The sequence below is a fragment of the Dioscorea cayenensis genome, chromosome 15 (genome assembly GCF_009730915.1).
Source record: "Dioscorea cayenensis subsp. rotundata cultivar TDr96_F1 chromosome 15, TDr96_F1_v2_PseudoChromosome.rev07_lg8_w22 25.fasta, whole genome shotgun sequence".
In the NCBI taxonomy this organism is placed as follows: Eukaryota; Viridiplantae; Streptophyta; class Magnoliopsida; order Dioscoreales; family Dioscoreaceae; genus Dioscorea; species Dioscorea cayenensis.
Window position 1 is genome coordinate 21,800,086 of NC_052485.1, and position 24,184 is coordinate 21,824,269.

At 34.7% G+C, this 24,184-nt stretch overlaps 1 protein-coding gene across 1 annotated transcript; it reads right to left on the bottom strand.

Annotated features, from left to right (window-relative positions):
• Window positions 1–111: 111 nt before the first annotated feature.
• LOC120277797 lies at window positions 112–13,512 on the bottom strand. The gene is given in 15 exon segments (XM_039284637.1): window positions 112–557; window positions 682–829; window positions 916–1,153; window positions 1,236–1,446; window positions 1,528–1,679; window positions 1,773–1,907; window positions 3,533–4,844; window positions 6,367–6,409; window positions 9,630–9,934; window positions 10,055–10,202; window positions 10,287–10,524; window positions 10,657–10,867; window positions 10,945–11,066; window positions 11,210–11,344; window positions 12,143–13,512. Coding segments are annotated over 15 exon segments (4,989 nt in total). The 5' UTR covers window positions 13,425–13,512; the 3' UTR covers window positions 112–248.
• Between the last annotated feature and the right edge of the window lie 10,672 nt (window positions 13,513–24,184).

Sequence of the window (24,184 nt, forward strand, 5' to 3'; positions counted from 1 at the left end):
ATATTACAAATAGAAATCAATGCATACATAAACACCACGGACAACACCATAGCATCATATTAATAGTATACACATAATAAATTAATACATTAAAAATGGGTATTTGAAATTTTTTAATAATGAAAGATAATTTTAGTATAAACTTCTACCTTTCAGGTTAACAGTGCATATAGATTACAAATGATCTGAAACATGGACTATGAGTTTCTCATTTGTTTAAGCTCTATATCATTCTATTACAAAAATCACTATCGACCTGTTTGCGGCTCTGTAAGTGTGACGATGTTAAAAGTATGCAACTCAGTCTGATTTGAGGCTAAATCAAGTTTAGTGGAAAAAATGGCTTTAAAACCTGGTGCTTTAGGCTCTAGTAATGGTGCATCATCATTGCCCAGCATGATAACCACTGATGACATGATTGGTCTGTCCTCCGGCTTTTCTTGAACACACAAGAGACCTATATTTACACATCTCATGACTTGAGGTACTGAACATGAGTTGCCAATTAATGGATCCAGTAAATCAAAAGCTTTTTTGTCGTTCCATAAGCTCCAAGCCTGGAAAGATTGCTTATTATAATTACTTTCAATGACAATCTTTTTTTTTTTTTTGGAAAAGATAGTAGTTATGCTATAATATATAAAAATAAATAGTTTAATACACACATATTGCACTACTTACTTTCCCAAGAAGATAAAGGTGGGGCTTTGAGAGAAAGACCCTATTTCTTTGGCCGCTTATGATTTCCAAAATTAATACCCCAAAGCTAAATACATCTGATTTCACTGAGAAAACCCCATCCAATGCATACTCTGGGGCCATATATCCACTGCATTGCAATCACTCATAATCATTAATATATAGATAAATTTCAATTCAAGCAATAAAATATAGAAATTGTGAAAGCAAACTTACTATGTGCCAACGACTTTCTTTGTTTTGGTCATCATTTCATGTTCTCCAAAATTTCTAGCAAGCCCAAAGTCTGAGATTTTGGGGTTCATATCATTGTCAAGAAGGATGTTGCTAGCCTTAAGATCCCTATGTATAATCCTCAATCTTGAGTCTTGATGAAGATATAAAAGGCCTCGGGCAATGCCTACAATGATATGGTAGCGTGTTTGCCAGTCCAAAAGCACTCTTTTTTCTTTGTCTAATTAAGTATAAGCAAAATATCAAGATGCAAATTAATGACTGTTGCAATGAAAAATATATACCTATCAAGAAAAACAAACCAAATAGAAATGCATCCAAGCTTCCATTGGGCATATACTCATAAACAAGAATCTTTTCATCTCCTTGAATGCAATATCCTAAAAGCCGCACAAGGTTGCGGTGTTGAAGCCTTGAAATGAAAGTAACTTCATTCTTAAACTCATCAATGCCTTGTGCTGAATCCCCAGAGAGTCTCTTCACCGCTATATCACGTCCCTCAGCTAGCTTCCCCTGTAGGAAATTATGCTTAATTAATTTAATCACAAGTTGTTAGATATAATAAATTATATAATACACCCTACATATATATACCTTGTAAACAAGACCAAAACCACCTTGTCCAAGAATATTTGTTTCAGCGAAGTTGTCCGTAGCTACCATTAAAGTACTCCATTGAAGTTGTGCTAGTTCTAATTCATCATCACCTCTTATGTCTTTCTGAAGTTGATGATATGCAACAAAATCTGAATATGTTGATAGTTTCATAAATAGATGAACATATATATTACAATGCTTGCATTTATTTCTGTGAGAATAATATTGATTAATTAGTTTACCTCTGTGCATCATCCTCTTCTTTCTCCATGAATAGAAACATATCAGTGAAATTATAAGTGCCACCACTGAGAAAATAGTGATCAACACCATAGCTATAGCTTGACGTTTCTTGCTATACTTGCTTGGAATTGAGGCTGTTGAATCATTATAATAAAATTAATGACAATGCAACTTTTTAGATGAGAAACAATTATTTTTCAATTGGGAAGTAACATTAACGTAAGAAAAAAAATTGATGTCTTCCAAAATGCACTTAGGTATTAAATTTTCAAAGTCAATAAAAGAGAATGCATCAAATGGAAAGATTATCTGAAATCAATGAAAAATTTGATTTAATACTTATAATTCTTAAAAAACAAATGAAAGTCATATCAGATTGAGTTAATGTAATTCTTTATTGATAGCATGATTTAGTAATTTTTAACAAAATTAAATACAATAAGAATCATCAACAAAATGATTAATATATCTGGAAATGAACAAAAAGTCCCTCCAAAGTTCGGGTATTCACAAAAAAACCCCATGACTTTGAGTATTCTCAAAAGGTTTTTCTTTTTTCTGACAGGTTATTTTTCAAACTTGTCTGACATAAAGGTGATTGATGTTGACATAAAGGTAACAGATGTTAACTGGGCTAGCTCTCAATTTTTAAGCGAAAACAACAAATTTTAAGCGGAAATCCATAATTTTAAGCGGAAAAGTCAAATTTTAAACTCAAATGTGCTATATGTTAAGTAAAAACTTGTGTGGTTAAGCGAAAACACCAAATTTTAAGCAGAAACCCATAATTTTAAGCGGAAAAGTCAAATTTTAAACGCAAATGTGCTATATATTAAGTGAAAACTTATGTGATTAAACAAAAACATGCTATGTTAAATGAAAACTATATATTTTAAGCGGGAAGTACATGTAAAATAGAATAAATTAACGGAGTAAGCTGCATTAATTGAAAAGTAAACTGTCAGGATTAAAAAGTAAACTGTCAAAAAAAGGAGGGACTGTCTGGTAAATTCAAATGTCAGAGAGTCTGTCTGGGATGTTTTGAAACTTTCAGGGACTAAAAAATAATTTTTCCTTAATATATTTGTTTGTAAACTTGATTTTGAACAAATTTGTTTGTATTTAAAATATTAGAGTACTAATAATTTACTCCAAATGATTTAAGGCTCAAAATTTATTATTTCCATTAGAGAAATATCTACTATATATATAAAAGTATTTTTCTAGAATATTTTAAACCAATTTTCTATAAGATATTGTAAAATATTTTTAAATATTGGAATTTAATGTAGAAAGCTCAAAGAGTTCTTTACAGTAAAGTTTTGTAGTTTATTTATTCAGCTGCAAATCACCTCTAATCATCTACTCTCACCAAACCTCTCAGATCATGCCAACAAAACATCCCTAGCTAAGAAACTTTTGACTTTGATGAGCATTAATTAGGACACTCAAACACGCCTTCTAATTAAATTCCTCAATTCCACTTGTCACATTGGCCTTACATAGTGGACCACAATCACTGATTGATGACAGTGACCCGATGATGTCAACCTCATGTAAATATTGGACCAAAAACATCTCCCAGAATCTAATTAATCTATAATTGTGGTAAATGACATTAAAAGCTTTCATTTGCATACTGTCAAGATATTCTACAGAAGAAAAACTCCAGTCTAACTAGGAATTAATTAGTAGTATAAAACATGATCATGTCATGCATAGTGTAATTCATGAACAGTTAGTTGGTGCATGGGCTTACCTAAATCAACAGCGGCAAGCCGGACAAAGACATCCTGTGTAGCATGAGAGGACAATCGCATGTCAATGAGCTCAGTGACCCAAATAACGCACCCAATTCCTGCACCACTGATGTTGGCTGTGGCATAGGCAGTGCACGAGCAATTCTTCAAACACCTACCTCTGCATTCATCCTGGCTGATGTTTGAGTATAGGATGGCGTTTGACGTTTCCGGCAGCGCTGCAATGGTGATAGTCATGAAGCCATCAGTCCTATTCTTGCAGTCCAAGGCTGTGAGGCGCTCACAAGCTGATGATGCATCCCTGAGAGGCCACTCCTGCGGTGACTTTCGCTTGAACCCATGCAAGCAACTGCATATGGGAAAGACATTGATGTCACACACGCTGTAAGGCCCACAAGTTGAGTATTCCTCACATTGGCTCTTGGGGTAGTACAAGAAGTTATTCCACATGCCAGCGCTCTCAACCCATGCAAACAGTTTCACCATGCCTGACCGGTCCAATACTGTCCGAGCCACAATCTTTCCGCCTGTTGTGTTGTACATGTGGTACACCTCGTCCTTGTTGCTAACCAAACCGAAACGGAAGCCAGTGAAGCTCGGCTGCTCTTCTATGTTGCTATACGTGATGCCAATCCATGGCCCAGAACGCCACCTTTTAGTTGAACCTGACCATAAATTGATTTGAGGAATCCTTTCAAGGTCCATGGATAAGGTGTAGGTCCCTGGAGATGGATCGTTGTTGCTCCGCTAGGAAGTGAGATTGCGGTTAAGACCAGTTGTCAAGTCCCATCCAAGCTTCATGCCAGAGAGAAGGGTGTCAGTCGGGTAGTCAAAGCTCTGCCAAGCGAACTCACTGCTGTTGGCTTCTCTGATAACAAAGTTGGCGTCATCTAAGAGCTGTGCCACTGGATTGGTAAGGGTCACTGTGGGCATGGGTAGGAAGATCATGGAGTTGATGGTGAGAGTTCCATTGCCATTTAGTTCTAAGCTTCCATTGGTGTCTGACAAGGGACTCTGGCGGTTGGCAACCCAAACGATTGTTGTTTGGCTTCGTGGGAGCTTGTTGTACCATATTCCAACGTATCGGTTCTTTGATCCGCCAGGACTGAAGAAGCCTAAGGAAAAGGTTTCTTTGGCTGAGACTAAGATTTGGCTATCGTGGAGGGACTGATTAGGGTTCAAGGTGTCTGTTGCAATGGAATAATGGAAGATAGCTAAGAGGAAGACAAGCTGGGAAAGTAACTGTGCCATTATTATGGACCTTCTCATCATGCTCATATTCAACTTGACCAACAAATGGATTGGTATTAACTATTAAGAGAGAGAGAGAGAGTCAATCAATCAGATCAATCAACTAACCTTTAATCTTGACTTTGGAGAGAAAAAAACACAAAGGTTCATAGAAAGAGCGGATAATTCCTTATTAAAAAAAAATGTAGTCATATACTGCCTTGTTTTGTTTAAACTCTACGATGAGATTGAAATCAGGTATCAAGTAATTTTTTTTAATTATCTTTTAAGTTTGTCTTGCTTTTTCTAATAATCTTTAATTTTGGTTTACTAAAACAATAACCTGTTGTGTGGACCCCACTTTTATTTAATTATTTTTCATAATTTTTTTTTCCAAAATTTAATTAGTTTCTTTTAAAATTTATCTTAATCTTCCAGTAACCATTCACCCACATTTTAGGCAACCTCTACTTGCGCGATCTTTTAAATTTAAAGAAAAGGATAACTTCGCCGTCTTCTCCCTATCATTTCTATAGCGTTGTGGTGGAAGAATCAAGACAATTGTCAAACGAGGATCCAAGTAACTTCCAAATTCAAGGTTAGGCTATCGCCTGTTTTTTTGGTGCCTTGGGTTGTTTTGTTGGGTAGTGTGGGGGTGTTGTTTGGGTTGCATGTTAGAGGTTCTCTATATGTTCTTCCTGTTATTTTAAGTTCCTCTGTTAAATACGGCTTTATAGTTTTTAATACTAGTTGTGTTGAAAACATGTTACTGGAATGTTAAACTTGCCTGGGGTGCATGCATGGTGTAGTGGATACATGCAAGCATTACTTCTCCATGTTTCGACTTGGTCAAGTTTCGTTTTATTTATTTTATTTTATTTTATTTTTTTTCTTTATCGTTAATTATAGGGAGGCTAAGTTGATGCCATATTAAGTGCTTTAAGTTATATAGTGATGTTTTATTAGATATGTATGCCATTATGATAGTATGGATCTGATGACAGTGGAGAATTGGACTTTTAATCAAAATTTTTATGGTGTTAGCAATCCCAACATTCACTTTTGATGGATGTGTGTGGTGTATATGTATGTGTGTGTTGTGTACATATGTATATATAGATGCTATTATGTGTGTGTATATATATATGTATTATCCTTCAGGAGTTAATTAGTAATGTTTTAACAGGTTAATTATGGACCATCGTGGAGGAACTGATTAGGGTTCAAGGTGTCTGTTGCGATGGAATAATGGAAGATAGCTAAGAGGAAGACAAGCTGGGAAAGTAACTGTGCCATTATTATGGACCTTCTCATCATGCTCGTATTCAACTTGACCAACAAATGGATTGGTATTAACGAGAGAGAAAAAAACACAAAAGTTGATAGAAAAAAGAGGACAAATTTATTTAAAAAAATTGTAAAGTCATATAGGTCAGTTAAATTTGATGTTTGGTTATATATATATATATATAGAGAAAGGCGAATCATCAGAACCTAACCTAAGGACGTGCACGTGTGGGGAGCAAAACTCAACGCCCACCCACGTGCCCTCACCTTGCGTAGGTTATGAGGTTCGATTCCGGGTCCTCCCCGAAACGAATACCTTACGTAAAGGACCCCATGCCAATTGACCCAAAGGCCGTTGGCTGTTTTGTTAGATATAACTACAGATGTTGTATTATAAGATTTTATATTTGGTTAGGAAAATTTATAAATTTAGAATTAAAAATCTTTTATATACCAAATATTTTAATATTAGTTTAATGATTTTAAGTAGTATTTATGGATTTTTCATGCATTTCTACTATGTTGTTTAATGATTTTAATTTATGGTATTGATCATTTAATTATTAATTTTATTATTAAATTATTTTTTACATAAGTTATTAAAATAATTATTAAATTTATTATTAGATTTTACAATTTTACACTCAATAAAAGTATCCATGAATGTTTGATAATACTTGCTTTTCATTAATTGGTCACAAGTTATGCATATGAAGAAATCTAAAAACAAGGGGTTTGGTTTTACGCCTAATTTGAGCGTAAAACCAAATCCTCATTGGATATAATCTGAGTTACAAGAGATTTTGGAATCATGTGAATCAAACACTAGATTTTTAAAAACCCATTAACTCAAGTTACGGTAGTGTTTGTTTGGAGGGTTTTTGAGTTACATGTAACTTGAGTTACTGGGTTTTCTGAAATCCAGTGTTTGGTTCACAGGATTTCAAAAACCAATGTAACTCATATTACATCCAATGTGGGATTTGGTTTTACGGCAAAAATGGGCGTAAAACCAAATCCCTTATCTTTAAATTTCTTCAAATCCATAAGTTGTGACCTATATGTGACCAATTAAAGAAAAACAAATATGATTAAATATTTATGGATATTTTTGTGGAGTGAAAAATTATAAAATTTAATAATTAATTTAATAATTAATTTGATAATTAATTTAATAAAAAAATTAAGAGTTAAAATGATCAATGCGATAATTAAAATCATTAATAAAATGCTAAAAATATATGAAAAGTTCAAAATAATTTTTTTATTGGTTAAAAATTAAATTTAAAAAATATTAAATATAATAAAATAAATAAATAAATATACTAATAAATTTGATAACTAATTTAATAATAAAATTAATAATAAAATTAATTAATACAGTACTTAAAATCATTAAAAAATTTATAATGTAAAAAATTTTCTAATTTCAAATTTATAAATATCTTTTATCAAATACAAAATCCTATAATACAGCATCTACAGTAAATCTAATCAAACACTAGATTTGACTGCACTGTATTATAAAATCTATGGATTTTCAGTTACATTGTAACTAGAAATCCACTGTATTTACAGTTACACTGAACCAAACGCCACATGTAACTCAAAATCCCTCCAAACAAATACTACCTAGTAAAACTCCTTCAAACTTCTTTTAATGGATGGTGATGGAGACGCTGGGATTGGAGAAGACAAAAGGCATTAATCTTGAACCCAAAGGGCCGGGGAGCAACATTAACTTGTTCTTGAGTGGTTGTCTTCAACTTTCAATCAAAACCCTACCCATCACTCAAACCCTTGACAAAAATTCCTCAATGAAACCTAGCTTTCGAGCTTTTAACTGCAGACCAAATAGTGCACGAGAGTTCCTTGGGTGTGTTTGACTTGTGTAAATTGCTGGCAGCGCTCGATACTCAAATCTTCGTGAAAATAGAATTTCTAGTAATTTACATTACCTTGAGCACGCATGTGTTTTGTGAAGCACGGCCGTGCTCTAGGCAAGGAGATCGTATAAGGGCTATGAGCTGAAAATTTCCAATTCCAATAATCTGCATGGCTGCTGCCTGTGCGCTTCTCTAGAATGATGCTTTTCCACACTTTATGCTCAGATTCACTCCTTTTTTTTTTGTCCCAAAACTTGTTTGCATGCACATTAAAGCACAAAATAGCCGAAGTAACAATAAAATAAAGAAATTCATGTTAGAATTCAAGTAAATTAAAAGTGCATGCAAATGTCATATAACAAATGTGTATATTTTGCACTCATCAACACATCCATACCAAGATGGTGCTTTTTCTGGAATTGTTCTTTTGTACTCATTTCATTCAGAATTGCATTGCTATTGTTTTTTTTTATCCCAAAACCAATTTACCTGCATATTAACCACATGAATAGAAGTCATGTGACTGTCCCACGCAGGTTCAAATCTAGCTTGGGTGGTTTTTACACTCCAATTTTTTCTTTTAAGAAGTTACACAGATTTCAAAATTTTAATAAAAATTTATAAAAAATTTAAAAATTGTTTTAAAATATATAAAGAATTTATGTAAACGCTATTTTTCATTAGAGATAATCGAGTTATTGAATAAATTTTTTGTACACTGCCTTTTAACTCCCTTACCAGAGGGTACTTGTTCCACCACTAGTTGTAGTGGTCCCTCAATGGTGGAAATGGATGCATTTAAACACCTAAAATCATTGGAAGATGGCTATGATTTTATGTTATATGAGTTATGCCTGTAATGTGCTCGATATAATGTCTGAGTGAACATGTCCTTATTTTTTTTATTGTTCTTCAATTTGAATTGTGAAATAGAGTGTCTCTATAAGAGAAGATTCCACCACCATGACTACGAGAGCCTTTGCATGCCCAAGCTTTGGAGATTTCTGATCCAGAAATCACAACGCTCCAAGTTAGACAATGAGTAGAGAAAGAAGTGTTGTTGGTTTCCTTTTAACAAATGGGTTCAAGTGACAAATGCATGACAAGCAATAGAAAACCCAAACATGGGTAAAGTAAAAAGGCTGAGTATTATCCTGGAATCCAATGCCCTCATAATATGCAAATATGGCTAAGAAAAACAAATGAAAACATAGAGATTTTTTACCTGATCATAATCTATTATATCATTGTAAAAAATCCGACATGCTTAAAAAACTACAACTAAAAACATTGTTATTATTTATACCCAATAGCTTATATAATTCTGTCGATCACTATTGTTATTTATATATTTATCCCTCTTTGCATCATTTAAAGCATCAAGTATAAATATGAAATTACGTATTTTACAAAGATGAGAAAATATAAAGATGAAAATATGTAATATTTTTTAATTTGCTTTTATTTATAGGGTATGCACATAAACAAAAAGAACTATGTTGTCGGGATATATTAACAAATATGCATGTTATAAAAGTATACAAATGTATATTAGCGATCACTCGTTTTCATATGACAAATGAGAAAGAAATCTCCAAGAGTACAAGATATTATGCGGTTAATATTGTATACACAATTAAATTAATACAATAAAAATGGGTATTTAGAATTTTTTTTTTTTTTTTAATGATGCTATCTACCTATTTGCTCTGTGAGTGTGATATCATTAAAAGTATGCAACTCATTCTGATTTAAAGCTGCATCATGTTTAGGGGAAAAAATAGCTTTAAACCCTGGTTCTTTAGGCTCTAGTAATGGGGCATCATCGTTGCCTAGCATGATAACTACTGATGACATGATTGGTCTATCTTCCGGCTTTTCTTGAACACACAAGAGACCTATATTTATACATCTCATAACTTGAGTCATTGAAAATGAGTTTCCGATTAATGGATCTAATAAATCCAAACCCTTCCCGTCATTCCATAATCTCCAAGCCTGCAATGATTGCTTAATTATTAGTTGCAATGATAATTTTTTTTCTTGGAAATAGTGGCTAAAATTTAATATATTAAAATAAATAGTCTAACATATATATACATATATTGCACTACTTACTTTCCCAAGAAGGTAAAGGTGTGGACTTGAGAGGAAAACCCTATTTCTTTGGCCACTTATGATTTCCAAGATTAATACCCCAAAGCTAAACACATCTGACTTCATTGAAAAAACTCCATCCAATGCATACTCCGGGGCCATATATCCACTGCATTGTTACCATTTATAATCATTGTTATACATAAATTTTGTTTAATATAAGATAATATAGAAATTGTGAAAGTGGACTCACTATGTTCCAACTACTTTTCTTGTCTTGATCATTGTTTCACGATCTCCAAAATTTCTGGCTAAACCAAAGTCTGAGATTTTAGGATTCATTTCAATGTCTAGAAGGATGTTACTTGCTTTGAGATCCCTATGAATGATTCTTAATCTTGAGTCTTGATGAAGATATAAAAGACCTCGAGCAATGCCTTCGATGATGTGGAAGCGTGTTTGCCATTCCAAATGATCTTTTTTTTCACTGTCTAATTAAGTGCAAGAAAAGAAAAGAAAAAGAAAAGAAAATCAAGAGATGCAAACCCATGGCTAATATAGTAAAGAATAGGCATATTTCAAGAGAAGCAAATTAAAACTAACCAACTAATTAAAAACCTAACCAAATAGAAATGCATCCAAGCTTCCATTGGGCATGTACTCGTAGACAAGAATCTTTTCATCTCCTTTAATGCAATATCCTAAAAGGCGGACAAGATTACGGTGTTGAAGCTTTGCAATAAAAGTAAGTTCATTTTCAAACTCATTAATGCCTTGTGTTGAATTCCATGAGAGTCTCTTAATCGCTATTTCACGTCCGTCTGCCAGCTTCCCCTTGTAGACAGTTAATGTTTTAATAACAAGTTCTTACATAGAAATCATTTAATCTGATCTACATATACATGCATTACCTTATAGACAAGGCCAAACCCACCTTCTCCGAGAATGTTTGTCTTAGCAAAGTTGTGTGTAGCCTCCATTAGAGTACTCCATTGAAGTTGTACTAGTTCAAATTCACCATTTCCTCTAATGTCTTCCTCAAATTGATTATGTGAAACAAAAGCATAATGTAAGGATAGCTTAAGGAAGAGATGAGTATCCATATATATATATATATATATCTTACAATAATGACATTTGATTTAATTTCTAGGAGAATATAATTAGTTTAGATACCTTTGTGTATCATCTTCTTCTTTCCCCATGAACAGAAGTATATTAATGGAATTATCAATGCCACCATTGAGAAAACTATGATCAAAACCACTGATTTGGATTGATACTTCTCACTAGACTTGTTTGAGATTGGGGCTGTTGAATCATTGGAATATAATCAAATGCATTGTTATTTTTTAGATGGGAAATTATCGTTTGCAATTGAGAACAATGAGATCAACAAAAAAAAAAAAATGTTTTCCAAAATGTGCTTTACGAAACACATTATAAGAGTTATCTCATAAATCCCAAGTTAATTCTGAAAAGACAAAATGTTTATGAAAGAAAAATTCGAGTCACAAAGTTGAGTTCATTGTTTTTATCCAATGATAATATGATTGATTTATTTTTACAATAAAATTAAATTCAGTAATAGTTATTGCGGAAATTATTAGGACATCCAAATACGCATTCAACCTATTCACTTGTCAATTCTCTCTCATCACAACCTTTCATAGCATTCTAAATTGTCCAATTTCACGCGCCAGATTTCGTCGTATAGGTCCAATTAGTGGATGACAATTACTGACTGCCGTGGTGCATATATATGGAAAGTAATGGTCAAAAATGCCGGCCAGATCTAATCCAGAACTAACTCACATGTCAACAATTCTCTCTCATCACAACCTAACATAGCATTCTAAATCGTCCAATTTCATTAGTGGATGGCAGTCAATGACTGCCGTAGTGCATTTTTATGTAAAGAAATGGTCAAAAATGCCGGCCAGATGTAATCCATATATATATATAATGACTTTAGTGATCTAACTTAATCTAGCAATCAAAATTTTCATTCGCGTACTGTCAGATGATCCGTGTGGTATTCTAACTCAAATTTAACAGTGGACTAACGCAATATTAGCAGATACTTAATTAGTTGGTCAGGGAGTTTACCTAGATCAGCTGCCGCAAGCCGGACAAAGATATCCTGTGTAGGATGAGAGGACATTCTCAGGTCGATGAGCTCCGTCACCCAAATAATGCACCCGTGTCCTGCACCACTGATGTTGGCTGTGGCATAGCCTGTGCACAAGCAATTCTTCAAACACCTACCTCTGCATTCATTCAAGCTGATGTTTGGGTATAGGATGGCGTTTGATGTTTCTGGCAGCGAGGCAAGGGTGACAGTCATGAACCCATCAGATCTGTTCTTGCAGTTCAGCGCTGTAAGACGCTCACAACTGAATGAGGCATCCATGGTAGGCCACTCCTGTGGCGACTTTGGCTTGAACCCTTGCAAGCACCTGCATATGGGCCAGACATCGATGGCGCACATGCCGTAAGGCCCACATCTTGAGTACTCCTGGCACTGGTTCACGGGGTAGTTCATGAACAGATTAATATTCCACATGCCAGTGCTCTCAATCCACACAAAATGTTTCGTCATGCCGGACGGGTCCAATAGCACCCGACACACAAGCTTTGTCCCCGTTGTGTTAAACATGTAGTAAACCTCGTCCTTGTTGTCAACAAAACCAAAACGGAGGCTGTAGGGGAGCGGCATTTCTTCTAGGTTGCTGAACTTGACACCACCAGTCCATGGCCCAGAGCGCCACTTTTTAGTTGAACCAGACCATACATTGATTTGAGGAATCCCTTCGAGGTCAATGGATAAAACGTAGCTCCCTGGAGATGCATCGTCTTTGCTCCTCCAAGAGGTCAGATTGCGGTTAAGACCAGTTCTCAAGTCCCAGCCAAGCTTCATGCCGGAGAGAAGGGTGTCAGTCGGGTAGTCAAAGCTTTGCCAAGCGAACTCGCTGCTGTTGGCTTCTCTGATGACAAAGTTGCCATCATCGAGGAGCTGTGCCACCGGATTGTCAAGGGTCACTGAGGACATAGGCAAGAAAACCATGGAGTTGATGGTCATAGTGCCATTACCATTCAGTTCCAAGCTTCCGTTGGTGCCTGATAATGGACTACTGCGGTTGGCAACCCATACTACTGTTGTTGTTTGGCCTCCTGGTAGCTTGTTGTACCATATCCCGACGTATCTATGCTTTGATTCGCCAGGGCTGAAGAAGCCTAAGGCAAAGGTTTCTTTGGCTGAGACTAAGGTTTGGCCATCGCGGAGAGGCTGATTAGGGTTCAAAGTGTCGGCTGCGATGGAGTAACGGAAGGTAACTGAGAGGAAGACAACCCCAGCAACTAAAGGTGCCATTACTTTGAAAATTAGCATACTAATCTTCTAACATTGTAACAAATGACTCGGTATTAACGCTACTCAAGCAAAGAAGAATAAATAAATAGAGAAGTAGAAAATCAATATTGACATCAACTTTTCTGCTCTAAAGAAAAGCAGAAAGCTTGACTATATATTGATGGAGAAAAGCAGTGCATTACTTTGAACTACCTTACAACTTCGTTCTCTTTTCTCCTATATAAATACTTATATATATATATATATATATATATATATATATATATATATATATATATATATATATATTTTTTTACAACAATAATAAATAAAATAAATAGATAAAAATAAAAGGTGAATAGCTACCAGGTGCATTTTATATTTGGATTTAGTTGTGCTTAAACCTAGCATTTATTTACATTCAAATATAAAATTTATAATATATTGTTAAATTTTCTTGAGATTCATAAATTTTTTTTTCTATTTTATATATTGTAAAGCTAAATGAAAATCTTTGAATAAATAAAAAAAATAAGAAAATAAAATAAAATAACTAGTTGACTTTAAAATAATTTAATAATACAACCAAATTAATAAGATGTTGATCTATATTAAAGAATTGAAGAGTCGTATTTGTGTGTTAGACTTAGTAATGAAATTTTGTTAAAAAAAATTATTAATTAAAGGGTAGACTAAAATAATCTTTGTGATTATTTTTATATTTACTTGTCAAATTAATTATGAATGTTTTGACTCAGTTTTAATTTTCTTACACTTATACATATTAGTAAAAAAAAATAATTAATGAAATGGAAGATTTAATTTTCTTACACTTGTAAATGTTTTAACTAGGTTTTAATTATGCCTTCTTTGAAATTCTGTTCTCCTAAAATTGTTAAGAACGGTGCTTTTACCCTATTTTGGCATGACAAATGGCTAGATAGTAGAACCCCTAAAGATTTATGGCTTGACCTCTTCGATGACTGTATTATCTTCTAGCAACTTTAAGAGACTTTTCCTCTGAACTTCATTCCCTAGAGAGGGTCTTTTGCACAGCTACCCCTAAGGAAATTGCTCCCCTCCTAACCACTATTCTAGGTCATCTTGATGAACAAGATGATGTGCCAATCTTGACCTTGGAAAGTAATAGGACTTTTTCAGTAAAATCCTTCTGTCAATTCTTGGTGGATGGTGGTGTTCGTAGTCTCTTTTATTCCCATTTTTGGAAAGTTGGATGCCCTAGTAAAATAACCTTCTTATGTTGGCTTGCTTGGGATAATAAAATTCTAACCCTTACCAATCTTGCAAAGAAAGATTGTAGCATCCAATGCGCAATAGATACTTTTGTGCTTCACCATAGGTGTTTAGAATCAGTGGATCATCTAATGCTTAAATGTGATTTTACCGATCGCATTTGGCACTTCTTCAAACATAATTTAGGACTCCATCTCCAAAGTCTGGGCTACCTAAATCCCATCCTTACAATCCCAACTTCAACCTTTTTGGGAACTCCTCTCAAGGGACATTTTCTAGAATTTTTGGCTAGAAAGATATAACCGTATTTTTAACATGCATGCAAATTCTTTGCATTCAGTTATCTCTAAAATTATTCGTATGACAATTGGATTTCTGCAGCTAGAGACTCAAACCAATACTCTCCTGGCGAGTCTACTTAGATTCTTATTTAAGTGTTCCCTTGATTTTCTGAGCACTAGAATAGAAGACCACATTGGTGCTACGACCTCACCTATTGCTCAGGAGTGATCCACTCCCCTTATCAGCTCAAGAAGGCCATGGATACCAGATGATGGACTTTGCCTCCTTAGTTGCTTTATCTTCCCTTTTGTTTTCTGTTTTTTTGTTTAGAGGTGCATTTCACCCCTGGTGATTGCCCTTGTCCTGCGTTCGGTCTCTAGCAGCGTTGTTTTTCTTCCCTTGTCTTCTGGTTTTTTTTGTGTGTTTGTACAGTGTTTTTCTTCTAATAAATTGGAGATTTATTCACTTTATTAAAAAAATTGATGGTGTTGTTAATTTGAATAGATTTTCTCGTCAGTGCCACCAACCTTTTTCTCTTAATAGTAAATAAATAAAAATAAAAGTAGATGCATCAGATTTTCATTTACGGTTGTACTTTTGTTTCTCATAATGTTTCATTAAAATAATTTGTTTTTACTTGAGATTCATTGTAATCCTTTTCTACTGTGGTGTATAAGCTAAATGAAAACCCCACATTAAAAAAATTAATAATTTTAAAAATTATTTTAATTACAAAATAATTTAAAAACATTGTTAGATAAAATGTTGATAAGATGAAAAACAAGGTCTTCTTCAAAAGTCATATTTGAGCATTAAATTTAGAACAAAAATTTAAAACTCGAGGCCTCAACAAGTGGTTCTTTTTGACTAGTTAACCATCACTTCCTCCACTGTCCCTTCACTACTCGAATATGGAATCACTATTGGTACATATTCATCCCTTTTCAGCTCCCCATATATGTTGATTATGTGGAGACTGATGGTTGCCTTGGCGATATTTTGATCTCATCACTTGCGAGAGTATGAGGGTGCGAGCACCTGGGTGGGGGTTTCGCTTGGGAGTTTTGGCCTGTTTAACTCTCTTTTATATAAATTTCTATGTATTGTAAACCCTAATTTTTTGTGGGAAAAAAATGATGTTGTGCGGTTGTCGATGTAGATCATAGATTGGCTTAATCACTTTTAAATCCTGTGTCTTTCTGTGTCTGCTTGCTTTTCTTGTTTTTATCATTGCTCAGGTTCACTTTTGATTGCTCAATCCTAAACAACTAATATTAGAGCTAGGTGCTCAGATGTATAGGAGAGATGGCCAAAGAAGAGAAAGTAAAAAAACAACAAGTTCAATGGTAATGGCTTCAGGCTTTGGAAGATGCAAATTGTAGATTACTTGCATCAGAAGAAGTTGCATGAGCCTTTGTCACGGTAGAAGCCAAATCAAATCAATCAAATAGATTGGTAATTGTTGGATCACCAGGCTCTAGGCATGGTTTGATTAATATTGCAAAGAAAATCTGCTACAACATTGACAAAGAGATGACTACCCACGGCTTAAGGTGTTGCCAAATATGTACAAAAAACCATATGCTTTGAATAAGATATTATGGATTCGCCAATTCGTCAACACAAAGATAAAGGAAGGTGCTTGTATTACGGATTATGTGAACAATTTATGTTGTACCCTGTCCAAATTTGGACCTAGGATCTTCTCTTATTTCTGTGAAATGCATTAGGGTAAAATGGTAATTTTGCATTAATAGATTTTTACTGGATTGCACAGTTGGTTATGTGCGAAAATCCTGCCAAAAACAGGGGGCAATTCGGTCATTTGGATTTTGTTTCCATTCATGTGTTAGAGGGGCAATAGAGTAATTTAGAAAAGAAAAAAAAACATTGTAGCAGCCCATTACTATAGTTAAACCAGCCTGTTTCTGTAGTTTTTTTGCACTCAACACTGTTGATTACATGCATTCATCGTAGCGACCCAGATAATGTAGCAAACCGACACTGTAGCAGGCCGGGAGTTAAAATCAAAATTCTTTTCTCTTCCTTCTTCTTTCCTTCTCCTTCTTTACTTCTCCATGCCGGCCGAAACCTCAAAATATAGAAATTTTTTTCCGCGACCAATTCCGCGAACCAACACCTAAAATTTATTCCCCACATCCTCTTGAGTAAGGTAAGAGCCTTTATCCGAGTTTTTACCATGTATTTCTTCCGTATTTTTCATCGTATTCATTATTTAGAAACCTAGACCAAAAACCTTAGATTTTTCCATGATTTGTGGGAGTTTTTTTGGGCTTAAAAATGAAACCCTTGATGTCGTCAATTGTTATTCATGAGAATTGAGGCAAAATTTCATCGTTTGATTTTGTAAAATGAGAGAAAATCATTTGTAAGGTTCGGGTTTTACTGTAGCAATCCCGAAGTTACTGTAGCACCGAAAAACTTTGGTCTTTTCTTTTATTTCTTTGATCCAAATTGAAGCTCTTCATTCACTGAACTTACTGGTACTAGGTTTACTCCATTCTGAGGTCGTTTGGGTTCAAAATGACAATGTTTTGCCTTAAAACCCTAAGGTTTCATATTAGGCATGTATAAATGCATTTGCATGCATTCTCTTTAGCTATCATTCTTGTGTTCATTAGTATTTGGATTCCCTGCTTGTATCTAGGGTGGCGAAGCATCCTCCAAGGGAAGGAAACCGCTAATCGATGTCTGGCGTCTCCACGCGAGGCAACATGTTACGTGAGTGGGTTATGTTGAGTGCACAATTCTAATTGAGTATTGAAAAATATTTTTAATTGTTTTTTTCTGAAAATGATTTCCATGGCTTTATTATGTTTTTTTAAATCACTAGCTATAGGAGAAAAAGAAAGTGTAAATAACCACTAGAGACTATGGTTTATTTAAAATGACTTGTGGTTTACTCTCTGAAAAATCATGAGAAAGCTTACTGATGATGTACTTGCGCTAGTTGAGATTGAATTTGAGGGCATACATGCTTGGTGGATAAATGGAAATTGTTAGTTATTACAACGAGTTCATTGAGCTTATGGGTTATAAGTGAAATTGATTATGTATGTTCAATGGATGATTAAATCTCCCTAATGATGCATAATTTCTGAAGTTTTGAGGCATGATGTGATAAACATGGTACATGGAACCTGATGAAGCCTTAAATGCTAAGACATATAATTACACTAGTACGTTGGAAATTGAATGACTTGTGGAACCTTATACATGATTTTTGGTAGTTAGTGAGATTTATACTAATATCTTCTTTGCAATATTTGAGAACCATGAATGACATAATTATACTTATGTTGTAGAATCATCAAAGTTGATGAGGTTTGTTCTTGTGAGCATAGTGTAGGGTGCTTAATTATGGTTTGATCATATCGGGATATACATATGTATATATATATCGGGTGGATGCCAATGTTATGATTATTATTTTAAATGAAATTTATTTAGAAGGTTGATGATGAATAGCTTGAGCTATATATGTGACAAGTGTTGAATTGCAAAGACTGAATATTCCTGTGAATTTTTAATAATAGTTTGATTTAATGCTGCTAAGAGGAGATAGTTAACTTTTGAGTATTTTGACAATGAGATTATTAATCGATGAAGTAAATATTGATGTTGAGGTAACGACACCATGATAAGGATTTAAGATATGATTGAGGATAAGAAAGGGTTAAATAGTAAAAACTTGTGGAAGTAAATACCTGATCATGTGTAAAGTAGGATTTAATCAATATATATTGGTAGGTGTAAATATACGTGATGGGATGAACACATTTTCATGACTTTTAAAGGACTTGGATATTGGGGTTGACTAGACTTTGGAGAGTAATCTTGTACTTTTAGGAAAACTTAGTGAGCTGAAGAAAGAGAAAGCTAGAATGATCCTAAGTAACTTGAGGTTTAACTAGAACAAAAGCTATGCTTGTTTTGATGACTTTTATTGTATTTCAAAACTTAATGTTTCTTTTCTACACTATTGGCATCAACTTTTAGAAATGGTTTGTATAACCTTTCACTTGTATAAGTAAGCTTTTGATATTGATAGTTATGAAAATAAAGGGTTTTTATTTCTGATTGGCATGTTCTTCTGGATTGTGAGTATTACAGTGTATTTGATATTAGCTGCTTTCTTGTCTAAGGCAATGTTTCAATCAACTTGAAGAGCTTCGCATGTTATTGGGTTATTCTTGGCATTTGGACAACAATGTTTTTGAATGTATTTGCACATCGGGATCAGAATATTATTTGAAAATTTATACGTATTGCTATGCTTTGGCTTTGGATTTGTGGAAATAATGTTTATTTCCGATATGTGAATGCTTGTCCTGGATAAGGACCCTGTGGTATGATTTATACAGATTATATTATGGCTACATTTACATGATGGTTTGGATGGTGACGGCGGGCTAAGGCCCGACTACTGCAGTAGTGGGTCCCCACGGGCCAGCCTTTAGAGGTGGCGTGGAGGACCTGGGTGTTGATTTGTCCAGATCAGGTGGGAGCGTAGATCCCTGATTGGATGATACATCGGGATCCCGGGGTCACCACACGGGACCGGTGGGCCAACGTCAAGGGTGCGAAGACCTTGACGGCTCTCAACTTAGTCGCGACGGCGGCTAATGTTAGAGAGAGTGTTTTAGGCCATTGTTTATTTGATCGAGATGAGATTTCAATATTTGAGGAAAAATTCTATTTTTCTTGCAATTGGTATATTCGAATTGTGATCTTTTTACATAGCATGTCGATATCTTAATGCTTTTTCGAACATGTATCATGCGAATTGAGGGTTTGTGATTATCGAGGACTTTTTTTATTTGTTTAAGTTGGTTTTTCTACTCATTTTGGGGAAATTATATCCGGGGCATTTGTTTTATACATGTTGATGTTTTTTTTGTCTATACTCGTGAGAATTTATGTTTTGGTTTTTAAATACCAAGGTTTCATATCCTGTATTTTCATTGTGTTGCAAATGTGAACGTTCTAGTTCATTTATGTTATTGTAAAAATGTGTTTATTGGAATTTCCTCGATTTGTTTTTGATATTACATTAGATTTGTGCTAACCCATTCACTGAGTGACTATGGTTACTCACCCCCCTCCTCTCTTCCAGGTTTTAGTGGTTTTTGGTCGTCATAGCGAGGCGAAGTGCTTGGCAATTTGTATCCCGAGTCAGGTTGTTTGTTTACTCTTAATCAGGTTGCATTATATGAGTGCAGTGGATCCACTAGTGTTATTAACTCTGTAAATGTGATTTGTATATCTTTCACTTTACTATTGATTCTTCGAGTGAAAGTTTTGTTTTTGGTACCTTTATTATTGCGGTGTTGTTTAGCAGGAGTTTGTGAGCCTTGCGATGACTCGAGGGTTGAGTGGTGTGTGTCCCTCCTCGGGATCGTCGCGGCGGTTGTCACGTGGCGGGCCCGCGGGTCGGGACGTGACAATTTAATTCTATACTATAGAGATTGGTCTAGGTAGATATAAAATTTGATGACGAAGTGCAAGCTTTGTTGTTGTTATCTTCATTGCGTGAGAGTTGGTTAGGGATAGTTATAGCCGTTAGTAGTCCATTTGGGACTACTAATTAAGCTGAACTTTGAAGGGATTCAAGATATATATGATCCTTGGAGAGGATATTCAAAGGAGAAATTCTAGAGAATCATCACATTCCTTGCTGAGTACAGAAAATAGAGACAAAAAAATTGAAAAGGGGAAGAATCTGTGGCATGGTAGGTCGAAGTCGAAGAAGAAGGGTTAGTCTAAAAATCACAAGGATATAACATACTAGAATTGCTAGAAGAATGGTCACTTTAGAAATCAGTGTACAGCTCCCTTAGCTCTCAGAAAGAAGGAAGATAAGTGAACCGTGTATGCTTGGGAAGCTAATATTGGAGCTAGGGAAAGTGATGGTTGAATGTTCCGACACGTTCTCATCAATTTGACACATTCTCATAAAGCTTCCAGGAAGATCATTGTACTTTTTCCATAAAGCTTGTTGAAAGTTCTAACACATTCTCATCAATTTGACAACTACTCAAGTTGAAAAGTATGATTCAGGAGCTATTAGAGATATTGGTTCAAGCCTTGAAGGTGATCTTTCAAAAAGAAGGGTCCTTAATGTACATCTTAATGAGGGAATCCATAACAAAAGATCTTTGGTCTACAACCATCTCCTCCATCTTGTCTTTACTAACAAAAGCAATGACTTCTTATACATATGATACTACTCAATTTTCTTTAAAATTATGGATCTTCTTTGTTCTGAAGAAGCCAAATGAAGCCTTTGTTGTGGTTAACTCTAAATCTTCAATATCTTCTAGAGGGAACAAACCATTTGGAAGGCCTTTGCCGTGGTTGTGTTGGTTTTGTTCAGGATTTAACTCCTGGTTTGGATAAGTTGTGCCCACATGCGCTTAAATGTGCCTTTGTCGGATATTCCCACACCCAACGTGGATATCATTTGTACCACCGGACTAGTCAGAAGTACTATATGTCTATGGATGTTACGTTTTTTGAGTCTCAATCTTTTTTTGCTGATTCGGGTTCTCACGATTTGTTGACTACATCGTCTGATATTATTCTCCCCATTCCTGTTTCGGTCACTCCACCTGTGCATGTGCCTAGTGTGACGCCTCCTCTAGTAGATCCAAATGATGGCCGTTTTGGACAAGTTTATCATCGCCGCCAACATGTACTACGGCCAGATCCACCTCCTCCGATTGTCTCCCCGGATGATGTAGACCCGTCTCTTGATCTTCCCATTGCCTTTCGCAAAGGTATTCGTTCTTGTACCAAACATCTTATCTCACTTTTCGTTTCTTATGATAATCTTCACCCGTCCTTCTGCACATTTGCTCTTTACTTATCTGTTGAGTCGATCTCCAGGAACTACTAGGATGCACGTCTACTTCCACAATGGCAGAAGGCAATCGATGAGGAAATAGAAGCCTTAAGATCTCGTGGTATATGGGAGCTCGTGCCTCACCCTGCTGATACCAGCGTCGTCACTTGCCGATGGGTCTTCTCTAGCAAGCACAAAGCTGATGGTACAGTTGATCGTTACAAAGCCCAGTTGGTGGCCCGTGGTTTTACTCAGACTTATGGTGTTGATTATGCTGAGACTTTTTCACCGGTTGCTCGTCTGAATTCCATTCGCATTCTACTGTCGGTAGCATATATGAATCAATCATGGGCACTCTGTCAACTCAATATAAAGAATGCCTTTCTCTATGGAAACTTAGTTGAGACAGTGTTTATGGAGCAACCTCCAGGGTATGTTGCTCAAGGGGAGAATCTAGTTTATCAGCTCAAGAAAGCGATCTATGGTCTGAAACAGAGTCCTCGTGCATGGTTTAAAAAGTGTAGTGTAATCGCAGTTGCAGATGGTTTTCGTAGGTGCAATGTGAATCACTCTGTGTTCTATAAGAACACCTCATCTGGATGTGTTGTACTTGCGATATATGTCAATGACATCTTGTTCATGGGTAGCGATTATCAGTACATTCAGAGAACTAAGGAGCATTTAATGAAGCATTTCATTACACGAGACATGGGACGACCCATATACTTCCTTGGTATTGAGTTTGCATATGCCAAAGGAAAGATGATGCTTTCACAGCGGAAGTATGTGTTGGACTTACTTGAGGAGACTGGTTTATTATGTTGTAAACCAGAGAGTACACCTATTGAGAGTACACCTATTGGTCGTCAAACCCCAAAACTTTAAATCTTTATCCCTCCACGATGCCAAGTTCAAACTAGAGAGGAGCTGCGCAGCCCTCGGGTCATTCACAAAAGGCGGTCTTTCCAGTAAAACGCCAAATCCCGAACCGTCCCATTAGGCAAATGGGACACACGGAATTCTTTTGGCCAGATGTACAAGACATACAAGATGTGGATTAAGGAATCTCATCTTTGCAAGGCCAAACTAAGCAAGGAAACAAATACAAAACCATGATAACTCAAGTGGTGTTATTATTGTTGCTTCTCTTGAGATTCTAGTATTCTATAAGCTTCATCATGCCTTAGTTATTGAATTTACCACCAATACCAAGAGAGATTTCAGTAACAATGGTGACTTAATGATTAGATAAAAAATCATTTTTAGTTGATGTACATAGTCTTTTTAAATCATATACATTCAGATGGAAAAGACTCCTGTTTTTAATGATATGACTTAGGACCCGTTTGGATCATGGATTGTCTCCTTGGGAGTGGGAATCACATGCACCCATGAATCCTTAGCCCATGTTTGGTAACCAGGAAAGGCATAAATAGTGTCTTTTCATGGTAATGGGACTAATGCATGTGGATGAGTGGCACTCCTTGACAAAATGGGGGGTTTAGCTCTCCTTAGCATGGAAATGTCTATTTAAAATTAATATAATTAATTAATAAATTTAATTATTACAATTTAAATAAATAATTATTAAAAATAATCATATTTAAATTATTTTTATAAGTGATTTTTTTATTTTTATTAATTAATTATATGTTAATAAAATTTTTTACTTTAAATAATTAATTATAATAATTTAAATTAAAAATTTAAATTGTTATAATATATATATTGATTAACATAATAAATTAATTTAAATATCATTATATTTTAACTATTATTATTATTATTATTAATTTTTATTATTAATTATTATAATTAAATATATTAATTAAATATGTGAATTAATTATATTAATTTTAATTATTTGATCATATTAAATTAAAATAAATAATTATATTCTAAATATTTAATAATAAATAATGGTAAATTTTTATTATTAAACATAATTCATTATTTTATACAAATGATTTTATTTATACAAAAAGGGTATAAATGTAATTTTGATCATATTTCTCTCTTACTTTTTCCTATTCCTAACCCTTATTCCCTCAAACCAAACACCTTCATATTATCTTCCTCTTTTCCCCTATTTTTATTCCCACTCCTCCCTTCTTCTCATTCCCCCCTTTCCCATTCCTATTCCGCAATCCAAACGGGCTCTTAGTTTATATTAGCTCTAATCTGCAAATGCCTGATCAGCTACAGTAGCTTTACAGTCACAATGGAGAAAGATAATCAAGAATATCAAATAACAAAGTTTTGAACCACTAGGAATTGGACAAGAATAGATCCTTAATCTGATGCTTTCTTTACATGTAATGGAATAGTGTATGGGAATCAACTTATGACTCAAAAGGAACATTAAGTTGGTCTAAACATAAAAAAAACTTAAATGAGA